General features: G+C 32.2%; 3 protein-coding genes across 12 annotated transcripts; 1 reads left to right on the forward strand and 2 right to left on the reverse strand.

Moving 5' to 3' along the window:
- Window positions 1-238: 238 nt before the first annotated feature.
- Window positions 239-2864, forward strand: LOC114385685 (uncharacterized protein At4g28440-like). The gene is made up of 2 exons (XM_028345704.1): window positions 239-662; window positions 2395-2864. The coding sequence occupies exons 1-2, from the start codon at window positions 413-415 to the stop codon at window positions 2583-2585; spliced, it is 441 nt and encodes a 146-aa protein (XP_028201505.1). The 5' UTR covers window positions 239-412; the 3' UTR covers window positions 2586-2864.
- A 2123-nt stretch (window positions 2865-4987) lies between these two features.
- On the reverse strand, window positions 4988-7789 carry LOC114386746 (protein NUCLEAR FUSION DEFECTIVE 6, chloroplastic/mitochondrial-like). 8 transcript variants are annotated; one of them, XR_003661176.1, is made up of 5 exons: window positions 7535-7785; window positions 7343-7464; window positions 6217-6287; window positions 5499-5544; window positions 4988-5307 (listed from the first exon to the last, which is right to left on the reverse strand). XR_003661176.1 is itself a non-coding variant. In XM_028346783.1 (4 exons), the coding sequence occupies exons 1-3, from the start codon at window positions 7675-7677 to the stop codon at window positions 5537-5539; spliced, it is 273 nt and encodes a 90-aa protein (XP_028202584.1). In that variant the 5' UTR covers window positions 7678-7786; the 3' UTR covers window positions 4988-5307; window positions 5499-5536. The 8 variants fall into 8 exon arrangements, 5 of the variants coding, with proteins under 5 accessions (XP_028202584.1, XP_028202581.1, XP_028202583.1 ...); XR_003661177.1 differs by lacking the exon at window positions 5499-5544; XM_028346783.1 differs by lacking the exon at window positions 6217-6287 and having other exon boundaries at window positions 7535-7786.
- Window positions 7790-8656: 867 nt separating this feature from the next.
- Window positions 8657-12833, reverse strand: LOC114387512. Of its 3 annotated transcripts, none has more exons than XM_028347713.1 (4): window positions 12761-12833; window positions 12056-12084; window positions 9580-9738; window positions 8657-9104 (listed from the first exon to the last, which is right to left on the reverse strand). In XM_028347713.1, the coding sequence occupies exons 2-4, from the start codon at window positions 12065-12067 to the stop codon at window positions 8868-8870; spliced, it is 408 nt and encodes a 135-aa protein (XP_028203514.1). In that variant the 5' UTR covers window positions 12068-12084; window positions 12761-12833; the 3' UTR covers window positions 8657-8867. The 3 variants fall into 3 exon arrangements, with proteins under 3 accessions (XP_028203514.1, XP_028203513.1, XP_028203515.1); XM_028347712.1 differs by having other exon boundaries at window positions 12056-12122; window positions 12761-12808; XM_028347714.1 differs by lacking the exons at window positions 12056-12084; window positions 12761-12833 and adding an exon at window positions 10334-10987.
- Window positions 12834-16236: the final 3403 nt, after the last annotated feature.

Below are 16236 nucleotides of genomic sequence, written 5' to 3' on the forward strand. Positions count from 1 at the left end.
TTTGTAAATTTAAATAATAATTCTAAAAGTTGCACCAAAATTAATTTTTAATTGGTTGAAATGTAAAAATTTTCACATTGGAAATGAATATCCATTAATCTCTTATAAGAAACTATGAAAACTAAAATGGTGATTTGTAAAGTATTGAAATCAAAACTAATTTTTATGAAAAAAAATGAGAAACTTAAAATACATTTTACCCTAAAAAAGCAATGTTAGAAACATAGTCACGTGAGTGTGACGATAGGAGTGGAAACGACGTGTCGCTTCAATTTGAAGGGAAGTGCAGTGGAACGTGCGAAAGAAGTGCATCAATCTGGTTCTTCTGGGTAGGGCTTGTGTTGTGATAGAGTCTTACAGAGAAGAGTGTGTGTGTGTGATAATTGGGATAAGCTCTAATCAATCAATTTCAATGGCATCATCCAATTCGACTCAGCAAGAAGGGAACAAACCCGCAAAGAGAAAACCCGTGTTCACCAAAGTGGATCAGCTCAAACCTGGAACCAACGGTCACACGTTGGTGGCTAAGGTCTTGTCCTCCGACACCGTCGTACACAAACCGAGACCCTCTTCCGCACACAACCTCAAACCCACTGTCATCGCCGAGTGCCTCATCGGCGACGACACCGGAACCATCGTCTTCACCGCTCGCAACGAACAAGGTACTCCAATTTCACCTACCCATCTTCGTGAAAAGTATTTTTTCGAGTTATATTAAGTTCCCATTTATCAAAACCAAAAATTTCCATGTGAGCACTGTTATATTTGTCTCAATTTTGAGTGTTTTCCTTTTTGGGGTTTTCTCTTTTCGATCTGTGCATTGTTCTGGGGTTTGTGAGATTACTGTTTCATTTTCTATGATGCATTTGAAAGTGGGATTGGGAAAAAGGTGTTTTGTTTTCAATTCTGCATCTGGGCCTATCATGGTGGTGACTGGTGAGTGGTTCTTAAGTGGCTGATTCAAGAGATAATATAAGCTTTCATTCCCAAATATTTTTGCCTGGAAAGCATGATACCTTGATAGTTTTTAATCCGAATCATTCGCATGAAATCTCTTTCTTCTGCTTTATTGATCTTGAATCAAGGGGTTTGGTTCAGTTATGTAATGTGTTAACCAGCACAGAATTGGTATATCCCTGTGCCTCTTGTTCTGCTCGTGTTTAAGGATGAATTTTGATTGTATGTCCCCTCATGGAGTCAAGGTGTTGATGTGAACTATGAGTCTGATATGATAGTCTGGGTGAACCTTATTGTGGGAATGAAAGTGTGATTGTGGTAATTGGAGAGTGGTAACATGGTTCCATTTCATGTGTTTTGTGATGGAAAAAAGTCTTGTCAGAAGGTGACACTAACGAGATTAGGCGTCTTAATTCTAATTTTATATTCCAAATCCAAACTACTTTTATCGAAGTTTATAGTTCATGCTCGTTTGCACCCATTTAATTATTTTTACCTGTGTCTAACTTTTTGTTATTATTTCTCTAGTTATTTCGTGATCTCTAATGTTCATGGGATTGCATAACCAGGAATGCCCCTTTCATCTCTGAAAGATTCATTTTTGCTTCTTTGAAACACGTGGACTTTGTCTTATATTTTACTGTGTCTACAGTGATGAACAACGTCTTGGTTGTGGTTTTGGTTTTGTACTTTGTTAGTGCCTTCTATTTTATTATTTTTTATATTGTAGTGTGGTAAATTTATTATTTTTTGATAATAGGATCTCGGGGGTTAGAAAATGGTGATGATATCTTTAGACTTTGTTAGGAACAATGGGAGAAAGGGAAAGGGAGCAGGGTTATGAAAGTTTAATGCATATAGACAAGATATTAATGTCCATGGTGAGTTAGAAAATGGTGATGATATCTTTAGACTTTGTTAGGAACAATGGGAGGAAGGGAAAGGGAGCAGGGTTATGAAAGTTTAATGCATATAGACAAGATATTTATGTGACATTTGCTTGTTTTCACTCCTTTTCTCATTCTTTCCATTTTCACCAAGTAAAACCTTGATTAATGGGTTTAGTCTATGAGTTTAATGTCTATGCATTGATAATGTGAAACAATTTTACATCGTCATCTAATCACAAATTACCATTTGAATTGTTTTAAGATAATTATTTTAAAAGTCAACAAACTTACCATCCATGGTGAGTTATGATTGAATGACTGTGTAAAACTTTTTATACTATCAATGCATAATCCTTTTTCTCTTTATTGAAGATCTCATACTCTGTATAAGCATTTGTGCATTGAGGGAATAGTGTCAGTTGATTTTTTTAATGGAAATTACCTCAGATGTATTTCCAAGGTAGGTAATTTGCATATTGAATCTATTGATATATGTACAGGCAGAAGATACAAAGCTCATATTTATGTTCTAATCTCTTCTGTGCAGTTGATATGATGAAGGCTGGAGCTACAGTAATTCTTCGCAATGCAAAGATTGACATGTTCAAGGGATCAATGAGGATGGCTGTTGACAAATGGGGCCGTGTTGAGGTAACTGATCCTGCAGATTTTGAAGTTAAAGAGGACAACAACCTATCTCTGGTTGAATATGAATTGGTGAACGTGGTTGAAGAATAATCCCACAGAAGAGTGCAAAAATAGCTTTATGATTTGTTTATGGTGCAATGGATACCCTAAAGGTAAACTTAACGGGTGATGGATGGTTGGTATACATTCTCACTTTAATTAGCCTGTATTTCCCCTTTAACATGCTTGACATTTTGAGTTAAGTTTATGTCACTTGAACAATCTTGTGTCAAGCAATCAATATTTGCTATTATCTTCATCAGCAACTGTATTCAATGAACTTAAGAAAAGTATAATATTTTGATAATATAATTATCCTTATCAACCATATGTTTCTTGTGTTTTGACCAGCACCCTTTTTGTGTATTGAGATACGTAGGTACGAGCTGTGTTTACGCTAATGTAGTAGCGTATCATTATCAGTCCATAAATTGCCTCAATTAAGAAGAAAAGATAGTTGTTAAATAATTGGGTTAAAATTAACAGTCCATAAATTCTGTTTTGGCAAATGAAATTCCAAGGTCACTGTATCTTCATGTTCATAAATAATGAATAATTTTTCATTTCGTATGTTATCTCTCTCTCTCTCTATATATATATATAATTTTTTTTCCATTTCATATTACAGATGGAGTTGGCTCGTATGATAAGGAATTTTGTTCTTTAAGTCTTGAATTCGAAACGTTAAGAGGCAATTGAAAATTAAATTCTCATAAATTCGTTAGGCTACTAGATATGAAGTCTGTGAATAGGATTAGAGTCCTACGGATTACCAGAACATTAAAAATTTTATTGTCAGAAAAATTAACGTATATATCATCGAAATTTATTGGTTTGACTTTAAAAGCATGGAAGCAGAGGTGCTTATCTTTCTATTATAGATGTTTATTTGAATCCTTACCGATTGATTAATGTTCCCCAATCAGCAAACCACAAGATGAACTAGCAAGAGTTGTTCCTCGTCTTTTGTACATACCCCATTTTTTAAGGTATCAAATTTGCATCCTGCAGATTCAATGGGTCTGTTGCTTTCGCTAGTTTTTAGACTCCCTTAGTCACCTGTGCCTTGAATTTTCTTCTCATTTCAGTCATTTGGATAAAGAAAAAACCAAGTATACTGTTAATTGTTTGTAGTACTAAAATGCACAAATTACTTGTCTATATCATTTCTAAAATTTCAAAGCTTATTTATTCTCCATTTCAACCTAAAATACAAAAATGTCTTTTATATGCACCAATCATAAAAATGTTGCATCAATTTAACCTCTAAATTAAACTTTTATATTGCTTATGAGTTTATGAAAATCCATCTTCATCACCAACAAAGAAACATAACCGTGCCTTCTCCTCCAAGTGTTAAACCAAAGCTGATTTCTTCCATCTTCTCAACCGTTGTGTAGTACTACAGTTTTAGTCCTTGAATTTGAATTTGATGTATGTATTTTTTTAAGTCTCTGAAATTTAAAAATGTTTCTTAGTCTGTAAATTTTGAAAATTACATTTTTTAGTCCCTGATATAATAAATTGATATTTTGTAACGACTTTTAACGGTCTAAAATTAATTTTTATTTTTTAACCACTTGAATTTACATTTATAAATTATCACAAAGTACTAAACAAACCTACCATAAAGTACTTAAAAATTACCAGTGTCAATTTATTATGTCAAGAACTAAAAACAATTTTCAAAATTCAGGGACTAAAAAAACATTTAAATTTTTGGGACTAAAAAAAACACATCCCCAAATTCAGGGAATAAAACAGTAATTAAGCCAAAATTATATTTATATTATTAAAAATTATGTTTTTTATTTGGATGCAAATTTGCATGGCATTGAAGCATTGTAAATGGCCGTGTAAAAAGTCTAGATGGGTGGAAAGGTCGACGCACCATTGCAAGGTGTATTTGGATGCAAGTATATGCTTTGTAAATAGGAAAAGTGTAAAGTTTTTGTTTCAAAAGTTAGAATATTTAAATTGATTTAAAGGGATGACCTATGTCCTCTTTATGAAGCTAGAGAAGCGTAAGAGATTGGGTTGTATTTTTCATTAATCAACTGTCATGAAGACACGTAAAGTGAAATGTGATAATTTTGTTCTCATTAATGCATTATGTGTGTGACTATGAAGGACTAGTTCATTGCTAGTTTTATACAAGGTGTATGCGACAAAAGGATTCAGCGTAAGATGGTATAGCAAGGTAGACAAACATTGGCGTGTAAAGGCTCCCCAGGCCATCTTTATGGTTTCTAATTTCACTGCTTATTTGCTCTTTTAAGTATATTTAGCAAAATCTGATGCGTTGCATTTCGTTCGCGATCATAATTCCACTCAGTCAAAAGAAAAAACCCATTCTGATGCAAGTTACTGAAAAATTGCAACATGGTTCCTCATCTGAATCTCCATCCAAAGTAATCGACTGACGGCTTTAATTCATTGTGCTAGCTGGAGTATTACCGACATTGGTCTAAAACATGCTCGTGTAACATTTAAAATTTGGGAATGTTTGCTAACACTTGGAGTAAAACCATTTCCATGAACAGGGTGAAGTAAATCATTGTATATCGCAAGTAATGGAAATGTTGCAATAATGTTCTAAAAGAGTCATCATACCTAAGCATGGTACCAGCTCTGGATGCTCGTTCAATTTACAAGTCTTTCAGGTTTCATATTCAACCAAGGAGAAAAATCTCTAAGCAGGCCTAACAAAGTAAACTGAAATCCATGCAAAGTATGCGCAGATGCACCGCACCCACAAACAGCAATCATCCATCTAGAATTCAAGAAGACAATAACTTGAGAAAATTCAAATACCATACAAAATCAGAACCAAAAGGTCAACATAATATTAATCATACTTATGCACAGTAGTAAATTTTAAAATGCAAATTATTTAGATACAAAACATAAATCCATCGAGGTAAGGGAAAGCAAAGCAAAATGGAAATGACGACGAAACATTACATGGCTAGTCCTCAAGCCTAAAGCCAAAGAGCAAATGATCACGACCCTAAACAAGAAAACAGCCATGTCAAAATAAAGAGTTGCAAACAACGTCTAAATGTATAAAAAACTTTGTAGTGGCAGTATATTTAAAAGTATGCGATCTCAACACATTGCCCATTTTACACAGACGTGTTAAATTTAATAAATTCCAAATCACGAGCTTACAGACCAGAAATTATGGCATTCAGCATCACCCCTGAGATTATTAACAGTATCCAAGTCAACAAGAATTGCAATTCTTAAGTGGCATTTTGCAAACAATTTGAATCTTAAGTTTGACATAGTGACGCTGCAACATCATAATAATGTTTTTCCTACTGCAGTAAACCAAATAAGAATAACTCTGACATTGTGCGTCGAGGTTAATTTCAAAATATATGTATTATTAATGAGTGTGATAGTTTGCATAAGTGTGGTTAATGGATGACATTAAATTTCATGCATGCACATTCCCATTATCAAACATAAATTCCACAAGCTTGAGGAAGAAATCGATATGCATACAGTATAAATACAAATAGTATCTAGAAATTAATATCAAAATGCAATTTTAAAAAAGAAACTAATTGTTGCCAATTTAGGGTCATTTATTTACTTTCCGCAAATACTTGTTTTGACATTACGGCGTACATTAACAATTCAAGAAAATCCCAAAAGAAAAAATTTACTTGGCCACCTTTTTTCAAGCGCATCTACATAAAACCTTGCTCGAACCCTCTGTCATTCATCATACATCATCATTGCAATCTGAGTGAATACAATCAATCAGTATGATCTTCACGTGATTATCTCTAAGTGAATGTTAATTAATATAGAGGTCTACGCATTTTAAAAAATGGGATGCACTAAATAAGACAATCCATAATACTTCTTTTTAAGAAAAAGAAAAAGAGATAAAGAGGAGAATTGCTCGATAACTCAAAGTGAAAGTTCTTTGTTATGAGAAGTTGTTGCAGATAAATTAATGTAATTGGGGAACTACTTAGAAATAGCATTGAATTGCACCATAGCCCCACACTAGTTTTCATGAGGTATGGTTTTCAGTATCTCATTATACAATCAATTTAGAAATTCCATGTTCCCCCTAATCTACAGAGGTCAAGTTCTCAAAGCTTCAAAACCCAAAATTAGAAACAAATCCATGTGACACCATCTTTGATGCTTGATCTTCATCTAGTCTTCTCTTGCCCTACAAAGAGGAAAAAATATACATCCTTTCATTGTGAGAGCAAGAGAGAGAACCTAAATCCCCCCCCCAAAAAAAAAAAATTGAAATGTTTGAACAGCAAAAGTAGCTGGCCATATGCACCCAACCCAACACTTTAACACAAACCTTCCTTACCCGTCCAGAAAGGGTAAATAGAAAAAAGACAAGAAAACATTTTTTATCTAGTAAAAAAAAAGTTTACACCCTATTTGTGTGCAACAGAAAAAAAAAAAACAGACAAGGAAGTGAAGCCAATATTGCACTATCGCCTTGATTAGCAATGAAAGTACTATGCCAGACTTTCATAGGTTAGCAAAATTCAATTTTCAGAATGTATAATCCATTACAGAAATCAAAATGACATAAAAAAAATCATTCACCCATTAGATTCAAGACAAAACCCATCCATCGATAAAGAAAAGAAATCACAATTACTAGTAAAATATTTAGCATGTTTGCAGACAATCAGGTAGGTTCGATAAGTTAGAATAACAATTCATTTCAGAATCCAATGTATGCATTTCATAAACTTAGCTCTTGTATCAATCATGTCTCATTTCATAAAATGGAAGGGAAGAGAAAAGGGAGGAAATACCTTCAGGGGTCCAACCATAGGAGTGGCGAGACACAGAGAGCATCGAATTCAGCAATGCGGAAGCAGTAGCACTGTGATAAGGAAGCATCGATTCCACGCAGAAACTCGCTTCGACCGGTAACCTATAAATAAAATGTTTTAATAAAATCAAATTGAAAATGTTTGAGAAAATGCGTAGAGGAGCGGCGTTACCTAAAAACGCGATTGGAGATTGAGGTTTGCTTTGGGAGCCGAAACGGAGATCGTGCCGGTCTCGGTCTAGCTCCGGCAGCCAGATTGGCCGCACCGGCTGCTCGGGAGGCGGCGGAGCGAAGCAAACACCTGGCGGCGGACATCGTGAATGAGGAAACAGTACCAAGGGGTTTTGCCTTACTGAGGTTTTGCTTTTTCTTTTTTACAATTTTCTTTGTTTGTTTTTAATTTTGCTCAGGAGCTATGGGTTTGGATTCTCTTTTTGGGTTGCTGCTATATTGGACTTCCTTGGGCCTATTTACATCCAGTGCTTCTTCTGTGACTTTCACTGCTTAAATAATCATTTGCTGTTTATTTGAAGAAAAAAATAAATAAATTATTAAAGTAAATTTGTCAATAGGCAAATGTTAGTGGTAAGTTTTTGTTAACGGAAGATTCAATTTCACCACTTATCTCTCTCTTTCCTCACCCTTTTATCACCAAATTAATCTTATATTTGCTGTCAATTAAAAAAGTATGTATTATCCCCAGTTTTACATATTTAAATACCTCAGTATGGTCAAATGTATAAAGTGAAAAAAATATAAATGTCTCTATTATTACTTCAAAATTAGTTGAAATTATGGAGTACTACTTTAATTTAACTCTTACCATTTCACTTTAGAAGTGAAATCCGAGCGGAAAAATCCAATGATATTGTTATAGAAAGTAGAAAGGGCAATAGCGACTGGTGCGTTGAGATTGTAGTGAATGTATCTACACCTAAGTGGAGTGGGTCATGCACGTACTTTCTCATATGGGATCCAGCTTCCATATTTTGACTTCAGTGCTGATATGACTAATATTCATCATATATATATATATACGTACCCGTATCTGTCAGATTCCAGGCCCTACAAATTTGGATCCCCCACGAATACGCTTTTAGCAATACTCCAAATCATACTTTATCATGTCCTGCCCTTGTTTGAACTTTTTAAGACACCAGAATTTAGAAGGATAGTTTGCTTGGGTTTGTGTTATTTTCCAACTAACCCCAAATTTAAATGGTGGCACCACAAGTGAAAATAGTAAAATGTAATACTATAGTCAAAAGGTAAAACAGAAAATGCAATTAAACTTGGATTCTAGTAAGAAAATACAAGTAACCTTCTTTTATTATATTCCCATAGTATGAACTATGAAGTAAAACAAAGACAGAACAAGCTTGGGGAAAGTTAAAACGGGCCATGTAAGAAAAACTGGTTGAAATAACTCGAAAGCATAAGTGAATTTTGACAAGGGGCAACAATAGAATCATTAATTCGTGTTCTCTCAATGGTACAATCATGTTCTAGTTCCTTGAACTCTTCTTACTCTTTCTAATCTTTAGCAAGGGTATGCAAATGACTCGAGACGTATCCATTCCTTGTACTTTAGAGCCATCAGAACCGGAACTCTTTGCTAATTTCTTCTTCCTTTCTTCAAACCTCAATGAGTTTGGATAATACAGGCGCCCTCTGTCACCTGGTCTAATTCCAATTAGCTGCGCAAGGGATACACTGTTGTCTTGGAAAAACGATGCTGTAGACTGCTTGTTGCAACACAAGAAGAGTAATTACTAGTTTTGACTTTAGATCCAATTATTATAGGAAGTAGTATTGTTGGGAAAAAGAAAAGAAAGAAATTCAATGCTCCAGGAAATTATGACACTAGGCCTGTATGATTATCTTTTCCTAGTTTTTGAGATTACCCTTGAATTTACTTTAAATTCTAAAAATTTGTTCAGTGATATTGATGACAAGAGAGCTTATTCTCATCTTTGGGAAAATGGGGAAATAAATGCCAGCTACATGTGGGTGTCACAGGATTTCTTTCCATCAATAACGGGGAAACTCTCAACTCTCAAGTCTTAGGTACTAGAAATTAAGTTGTCACTAGTTCGTTTGTACACACTTGCCTTGGACAGTTGGACATTATTTATGTTCCAAAGTGATATTTATTCAATGACAATGAGTAAAAGCGTATATGAAACCAACGGTGAGAAAGGAATACGAATAAAACACCTCAGTATCAAGGTTAGAGGATGAAAATGAAGAGAAACTGGTGGATGGCACGTGCAGTTGGTATGGTGCCACTGAAGCTGCTGGGAGGGATTCCCCAACTCTAAGTCTCATGTTCAAGAAGCCAAGCCCAAATGGCCAACCAATAGGCATGTCATCATTCTGAGAAGATATGACAGAGAAATTAGCAACACTAATTACAAGAATGATGAATAAAATGAAAGGTTACATAATTTCAGTAAAAAAAGATATGCATGTACAGAAACCATCAATGCCTTCATTACAAGAATTTTCAAAAGAACAAGTCAAAATTTAAATTTATGATGAATAAAATGATATGTCCTCTCTTCTCTTGGAACATTTAAAAACATGCAATAGATATTATCAGAATATAACACGTATTATGCTATGCTCGTTATTTCATTATACTGAATTATTTCAATTCCTGAACATGAATCAAGCTGATCTCACTAAAGATAATGGTTATCACTATCACATTCTCTAAATTGAAGGAATAACAAAACGGGTAGGGAAAGTACAACCAAAAACTTGACAAATGTCAAATAGAGCATCTTTATAAATATGATTAGGATGGCGTAGGTTTCTCCTAATAATGAAAAGAAAAAAAAAATAATGACAATTGATCTAAGAAAAGATAAGGAGGAAAGGAAGCTGTACTGAATTGGAGAAATTATAGTGATGTTTTTATTCAATGGATAGAAAGCTAACAAAAAAAGTAGAGCAATAAGGAAGGTACCATTGCTGCCACTTTTCAGTAAGGGTAAAGTGAGAGAAACTGTCTCACATTCTTACATTGTTGGAGTTCTATTACTATCCTCCTCGTGGTAGAAGTATCTATTCTTCGCTATATGAATCTAGTTGATATGGCAATGCAAAGCAGAAGTGGGCAGTCTTAAAATTATTTTCCTAAAGTCCATCATAAGCTTTTCTAATAATGAAGTATATCCATCAGACGAATCACAGACAGGGGTAAAGTCGGCAAGATATTTGTGTCTTTAGATTCCAAGGTTCAGACAACTCATTCTGATCAATTGCGTGTGTAGGCTCCATCTCGGTAAATTCTATCGCATTCTAATCCTTGTTCCTATACGTATTTAAAGCATCCTCACAAGTCACAACTAAAGCTTCAAGTGTTTTTTACAACTTTACAAGGATAATTATTGGTACAACAAATTTAGTTTGTTTCTTATACTTACATTAGTTTTTCTATCAGCATAATGCCTAACCGAGGCTAATTTTCCACTCTGAAATGGTCAAAGAAAAATATTCCGGAACTAATAAGGGATATAAGGTTGGGAAAAAAGTGATGGAGATTGAACTGTCGGAAAAATTAGCAAATGATTGGTGTTCAGCATATGTTTAAAAATGTAATATTACGATTCAGTGATCTATATGGGCTCATTTTTCAGATATTTTCAAATATATTTTTCACTCCCGTTGTACATCTTAAACTGTTTCTTGTTTTGTTCCCTCCTGCTTTTAGATTTGGCCCACTTCATGTGCAACTCACTCAGACTTAATATATAATTTTTCCATTGAGACAGACATTTCGGTGAAACTGCGCCTACAGCATCTAATTATGACATGTTATGCTCAAAATGAACAATTTGATTAGCCTCTCTCCTGGCTATAACTCCTTAGCAACTAAAATTATTAACATCCTGATAGGGCACCGGTATTTTTTTACCCCGTTTTCTGTACTACATTTAAAAAGAGAACATGTTGATATAATTAGGACTGGTGTATCAGTTCAAGTTACATTCCAACAATTAAGTTTGGACAATAAACTTTGATGGTTTTAATGAAACGTTAATTCATGTGACTACCGATTCAACAACTATTAACATTATGGTGCTAACCAAAGACACTAATAGGGTCTTTACTTGTCAGTCCATCTGGAAAATTCAAATGTCATGCACATTCGTGGACAGGTTATCTTTTCTTCATATCAATCCATTCGGAAAATACCAACTTTGCATACTTGGATGACATGCAACATTACTTTTCATAAAACTATTCACAAAACATGTCAAATCCTAGAACCAACAACACACTAACAAAATAGCAGGAATTCAATTCACATTTCATAAAATCTGACAATCAAGAATAGTAATAATTAACAAGATAGAACAAGAGATGCTTATCTACTGCAGGAAATAGACTAAGCATTCGCAGAGGGAAAAACCAGAGGCACAACAAAGGTTCAGTTTCATTACAGTTGAAACACTTAACAGTCCAAACATATTGACATTTGTGGATCAATTCGCATTAAACAGACCCCAAAAGATGTCTTGATCCTTCACTGACAAAACAGTGAAACAACTGATAAACATGCTGAAAAGGTAGTAGATGGGGACAAGAGATGCTGAATGCCAGAAGAAAATGGAACAAGAAGGCACAATGTGAGAAAACCTTATTAATAGTGCAAAAAAATACAAGGAAAACACAGAATTAGTACCTCTGCAAGCATGGTGTCTCTGCCCTCCCCTGAGAAGTTTATGGGAAAATGGTGATCAGAGAGAAAACTGAGAGCAAAGTAAAAAGAAAAATGTTTTGAGGAAACCAATGGGGAATTTACGTGTCTCCTAACTAGTATTCTTCCTTAATCATCAGACATTTAAGAATCTGGTCCCACCGAACCTGCATTACTTGAGCTAAACTTTTTTTTTCCTCTTAGTCAGATATATCATGCCTGTTTCTTAACCCATTACATCATAGATTAATCTGACTCGGGGTGTGGGATTATTACTAGCTCAAAAGAATTTTATACAAGATAAAAATTGAACACAAATTCTATTGTTCACACTCTCATGTGAATAATGCGAAACCTTACATCACTGGTCTAATTCTTTCGTTACCTGAGCTGACCTTTTTCTTTTGAGAAACTTTATGCATATAATTTGTTTGTACAATAAGTAAAATAAAACACACAACGAAGAGAAAGAAATGTACCATAAGAGGATTTATCTCATAGAAAGAAACCAAGAAAAAAAATAATCCTACAAAAGGTATTAAATGAATAATATTATAATACAACCCTTTAGTTTTTATCGTAAGAATTCAAATTTTGATAAGTAAAATCAAAGCAAAGAGTTAACATAGTGATAAAGAATAAGAGAGATAATAATAATAACAAATAGAGCAACATATAATTGGAATAAACCTTTAATTTAGGGCCATATTTTAACTTTCTTAGGTCTTGAGAAAAAGAAAAGGAGTGTAGTAATTGATAAGTGATACAAGAGAAGTGAAGAGGTGTTATTCCTTTATGGGGCATTTAGATTTTGAGTTTGGTGGAGAAGTAGACATCAAAACGGTTGGGAAGATATATCTGATCTATGCGATGTTTGGCTTAATTTGCAAAAGTGATTGATTTTTTAAACATTTTCTGTCGCCATTGATTGGTAAAAAAGCGCTTAAGTAGCAGGTCAACAACGACGAACAAATTACTTCGCTGTTATGATCGGTGGTTGCTTATTGCAAGACGCAAGTGAAATTTATGTTCAACGTTACACGTAATTGAAAGTTGTTTACTCTGGAGTTTGGATACTGTTTGGTGCGACACTATAGTGATTTTTTATTTTTTTTTCTGAATGTGACACTATAGTGTTCTATTGTTGGTTATTTGTATTTTAAATTTCTATAAATTTTATGTTAAATTAAAAATTGATTTCTACGTTTAATCTTATTTTTTGTTTTAGTTTTTACTTGAAAAAATTACATTGTAATTCTTATACGAAATCATGTTTAAAAATTAATTGTGGTAATTTGTCAAAATAATAATTGGTTTTTTACATAAAAAAATAGATAAATTGAATTCCGCACACTAACATAAATCAAACTTATGTACTTTTAAATATGAATTCTTCTTTATCAATTAGACCTGATTGATTTTTTATCCTTGTATTTAATATCATTTTTAAAAAAATTATAGATAATTATAATCTCTACATAAAAAATGACTAAAATATTCTTTTATCCTTTATGTTTTTAGTAATTCTCAATTTAGTCATTTTTTTATTCTTTAATTTTGTAATGATACTTAAAATGGTCATTCCACCTGTCTGAGACTGATACCATCACGATTTCAATAAAATAATTAAGCTATAAAAAAGGAGCATGCTGTTGCTATGAGTTTCTTATGTCGAATATCGTCCACTATTAGAGTTTTATATTTTAAAATAACTAGTTTTATATCATTCCTAATGCACAAGTTATCACATTTATTTTAATAATATTTAATTATTAAGTTTTTCTATAATGCTTTAATATTTTTCTATCAAGTAAAACTTGCCAGAATGTAAAATATTTATATTATAAAAAGTTTATACAATGTTTGCATAAGTAGTGAAACACAAGCACATCCAAAAAAAATATTAAAACATAAATATTTCAAAACTTTTACTTAAAAATAAAATGAATAGACTAATTAATAAATCATAGTAACAATGTAACAACTAAATTAGTTTATGCTTAAATAATATATAAAAATAGATAATTATGAGTCTCTTACTTATTGTAGAATCTAGAATACCTTATTGAATTGGTAAAAAAAAAAAAACCTTATCGATTATCACTTTGTCGTAATGTTTAAAGTTTCCCATTCTTTATTGTGTATTGATGTTTTCAATTTTGACTTGTTTTTAATTTTAGAAAGTGGCACGCTCAATTGACTGTGGTTCAACATTGGTTTCGAAAAATATAATTCAACAATGAATAGAGTTTAACCTTGAGACTTACTTGTTTATTTATATGATTTGTTAGTCATGGATTCAATATCATATCCATGAAACTTGTTTATGCTAATGATATATGATTTGCTTATTTATATTTTTCTCCTCCGAATTTCTCTAACTAAGCTGGTTTTGGATAATTGTATTTCTTTATGATCATTTGATTTTTTTGTGAAATATATTTTACACAAATAAAATATATTATTTATTTATTTAAGTAGATCGTGACAACTTATTCTAAAATAACAATAAATAATTAATTATAAGGTTTTATTTGACGTTCCAGTAACTTATTTAATATTTTCTTAGTTTCAGGAGTTAATTAACAATGTTCACCACTTTCAAAGGACTAATGTGATTGTTTACTCGGGAAAATAACTTAATCATATATTTTAATAAAAATAATAAAGAAAACAAAAGCCATAAGGAGATAAATAGATATTGTGTATAGAGCATAAACTATAATTAAGTGCAGATTTGGGCCACTATTTAAATGTCGTTTTGGACTTGGTTCCGTAGTCCAACAGGCTAAGACGCTTATTAGATTTTGCAATTTCAACCTTTTTTATGGAAAAAAATATATTTTAGATTCTTTTAATAGAGAAAAAGAAGATAAATTTGAATTTGAGATTTAATAAATGATTACAAGTGATATACTTACAACTAGGGCTGAATATATGGATCAATCTAGATCATTTAAGACCCAACTTGCAAAGCTTGTATTTTAAGTATACCGGATAAGTCTGATTCGTAAAATAAATAAACTTTTTTCTCAAGGCTCATATCCGGTTCATAAAATAAATAAACTTTTTTTCAAGGTTCATATCCGGTTCGTAAAAGTCTGTGGATAAACGAACTCAGCTGTGAATCTAAATATTAATTTGAAAAAAAATATTTTTTAAAAAGTGAAAAATGTATAAAATTAAAAAAAATTAACTACATTCTTTAAGCTAAAATCTAACGCTCTAAAATATACTAATATTTAAAACATAACAAAATAACAATAATAACCTAAATAAAATATCAAAATCTTAACACAATAAATTAATAATATCTATACATTGGACTTAGACTGATTAAACGGGATAATATGTGAATAAAGTCCATTAGGTCTATGAGATTAATGAGTGAATTCAAAAACTCAATATAACTATATAAATTTTTAAAAAAGATGCTCATTATTCGTTCAGTATGGAGGATTAACAAACTGATTCATAGTCTATATAAAAATATCCATCCTACATACAACAATCTATACATTGTTATATTTTTTTCTATCTCTCTTTCATCACATCATTTATTACATTTCAAATTTAAATTTATCTTCATTTTCTCTCTCTCTTCCTTTTAGTTGTATATTTTATTTTACAATTATAATTTTCTCTCTCTCTCTATACATATATATCAATGTTTTTTTTTTTTTACAGAAATGTTGATGTGTTTTAATTCAATAAATTGTGAACATATATTTTGAATCATTTAATAAGTAGCTTAAGTGCTTAACGCAATTGACATTATGTATATAAAGTATACCCACATTAAAATCAAAATCAACGACTAACTACGTAAGTAGTATTGTAGTAATACCGGTCAATGGTTTAAATCAGTCATATGTGCATCATATTGGTGTCAAAGGATCAATGGGCAAGGTCGTCTCAACTGGACCATGGGCTTTCCTATTCTCTCCCGCCTTTTTGCTAACTTACTTCTGTCCTTATATATAAGATTTTTTTTAAATAATTTACATTCTTCAAGAATAATAGTTAATCATATTAAATATATCAATATTTTATACTATTTTTTAAAGATTATCCTTTATTTTTCTCTTTACTTAATTTCTTCTGACTTAATTAATTAACGTGATTTCTTGTATTCTTCAATCATAATAAGAGAGAGTGTAATTAAT

Source organism: Glycine soja, chromosome 15, assembly GCF_004193775.1.
Source record: "Glycine soja cultivar W05 chromosome 15, ASM419377v2, whole genome shotgun sequence".
NCBI classification, from domain to species: Eukaryota; Viridiplantae; Streptophyta; class Magnoliopsida; order Fabales; family Fabaceae; genus Glycine; species Glycine soja.

Excerpts from the sequence above, each read along its gene's own strand:
- LOC114386746 (XM_028346778.1), bottom strand. The coding sequence starts at position 7,677 with ATGTCCGCCGCCAGGTGTTTGCTTCGCTCCGCCGCCTCCCGAGCAGCC. Across the intron at positions 7,465-7,534 it reads ATCTCCAATCGCGTTTTTAG|GTTACCGGTCGAAGCGAGTT; the intron begins GTAACGCCGCTC and ends TTTTATTTATAG. Across the intron at positions 5,737-7,342 it reads CTATGGTTGGACCCCTGAAG|GGGTGATGCTGAATGCCATA; the intron begins GTATTTCCTCCC and ends TAATAATCTCAG.
- LOC114385685 (XM_028345704.1), top strand. The coding sequence starts at position 413 with ATGGCATCATCCAATTCGACTCAGCAAGAAGGGAACAAACCCGCAAAG. Across the intron at positions 663-2,394 it reads CACCGCTCGCAACGAACAAG|TTGATATGATGAAGGCTGGA; the intron begins GTACTCCAATTT and ends TCTTCTGTGCAG.
- LOC114387512 (XM_028347713.1), bottom strand. Across the intron at positions 9,105-9,579 it reads CCTCTAACCTTGATACTGAG|TCTACAGCATCGTTTTTCCA; the intron begins GTGTTTTATTCG and ends TGCAACAAGCAG.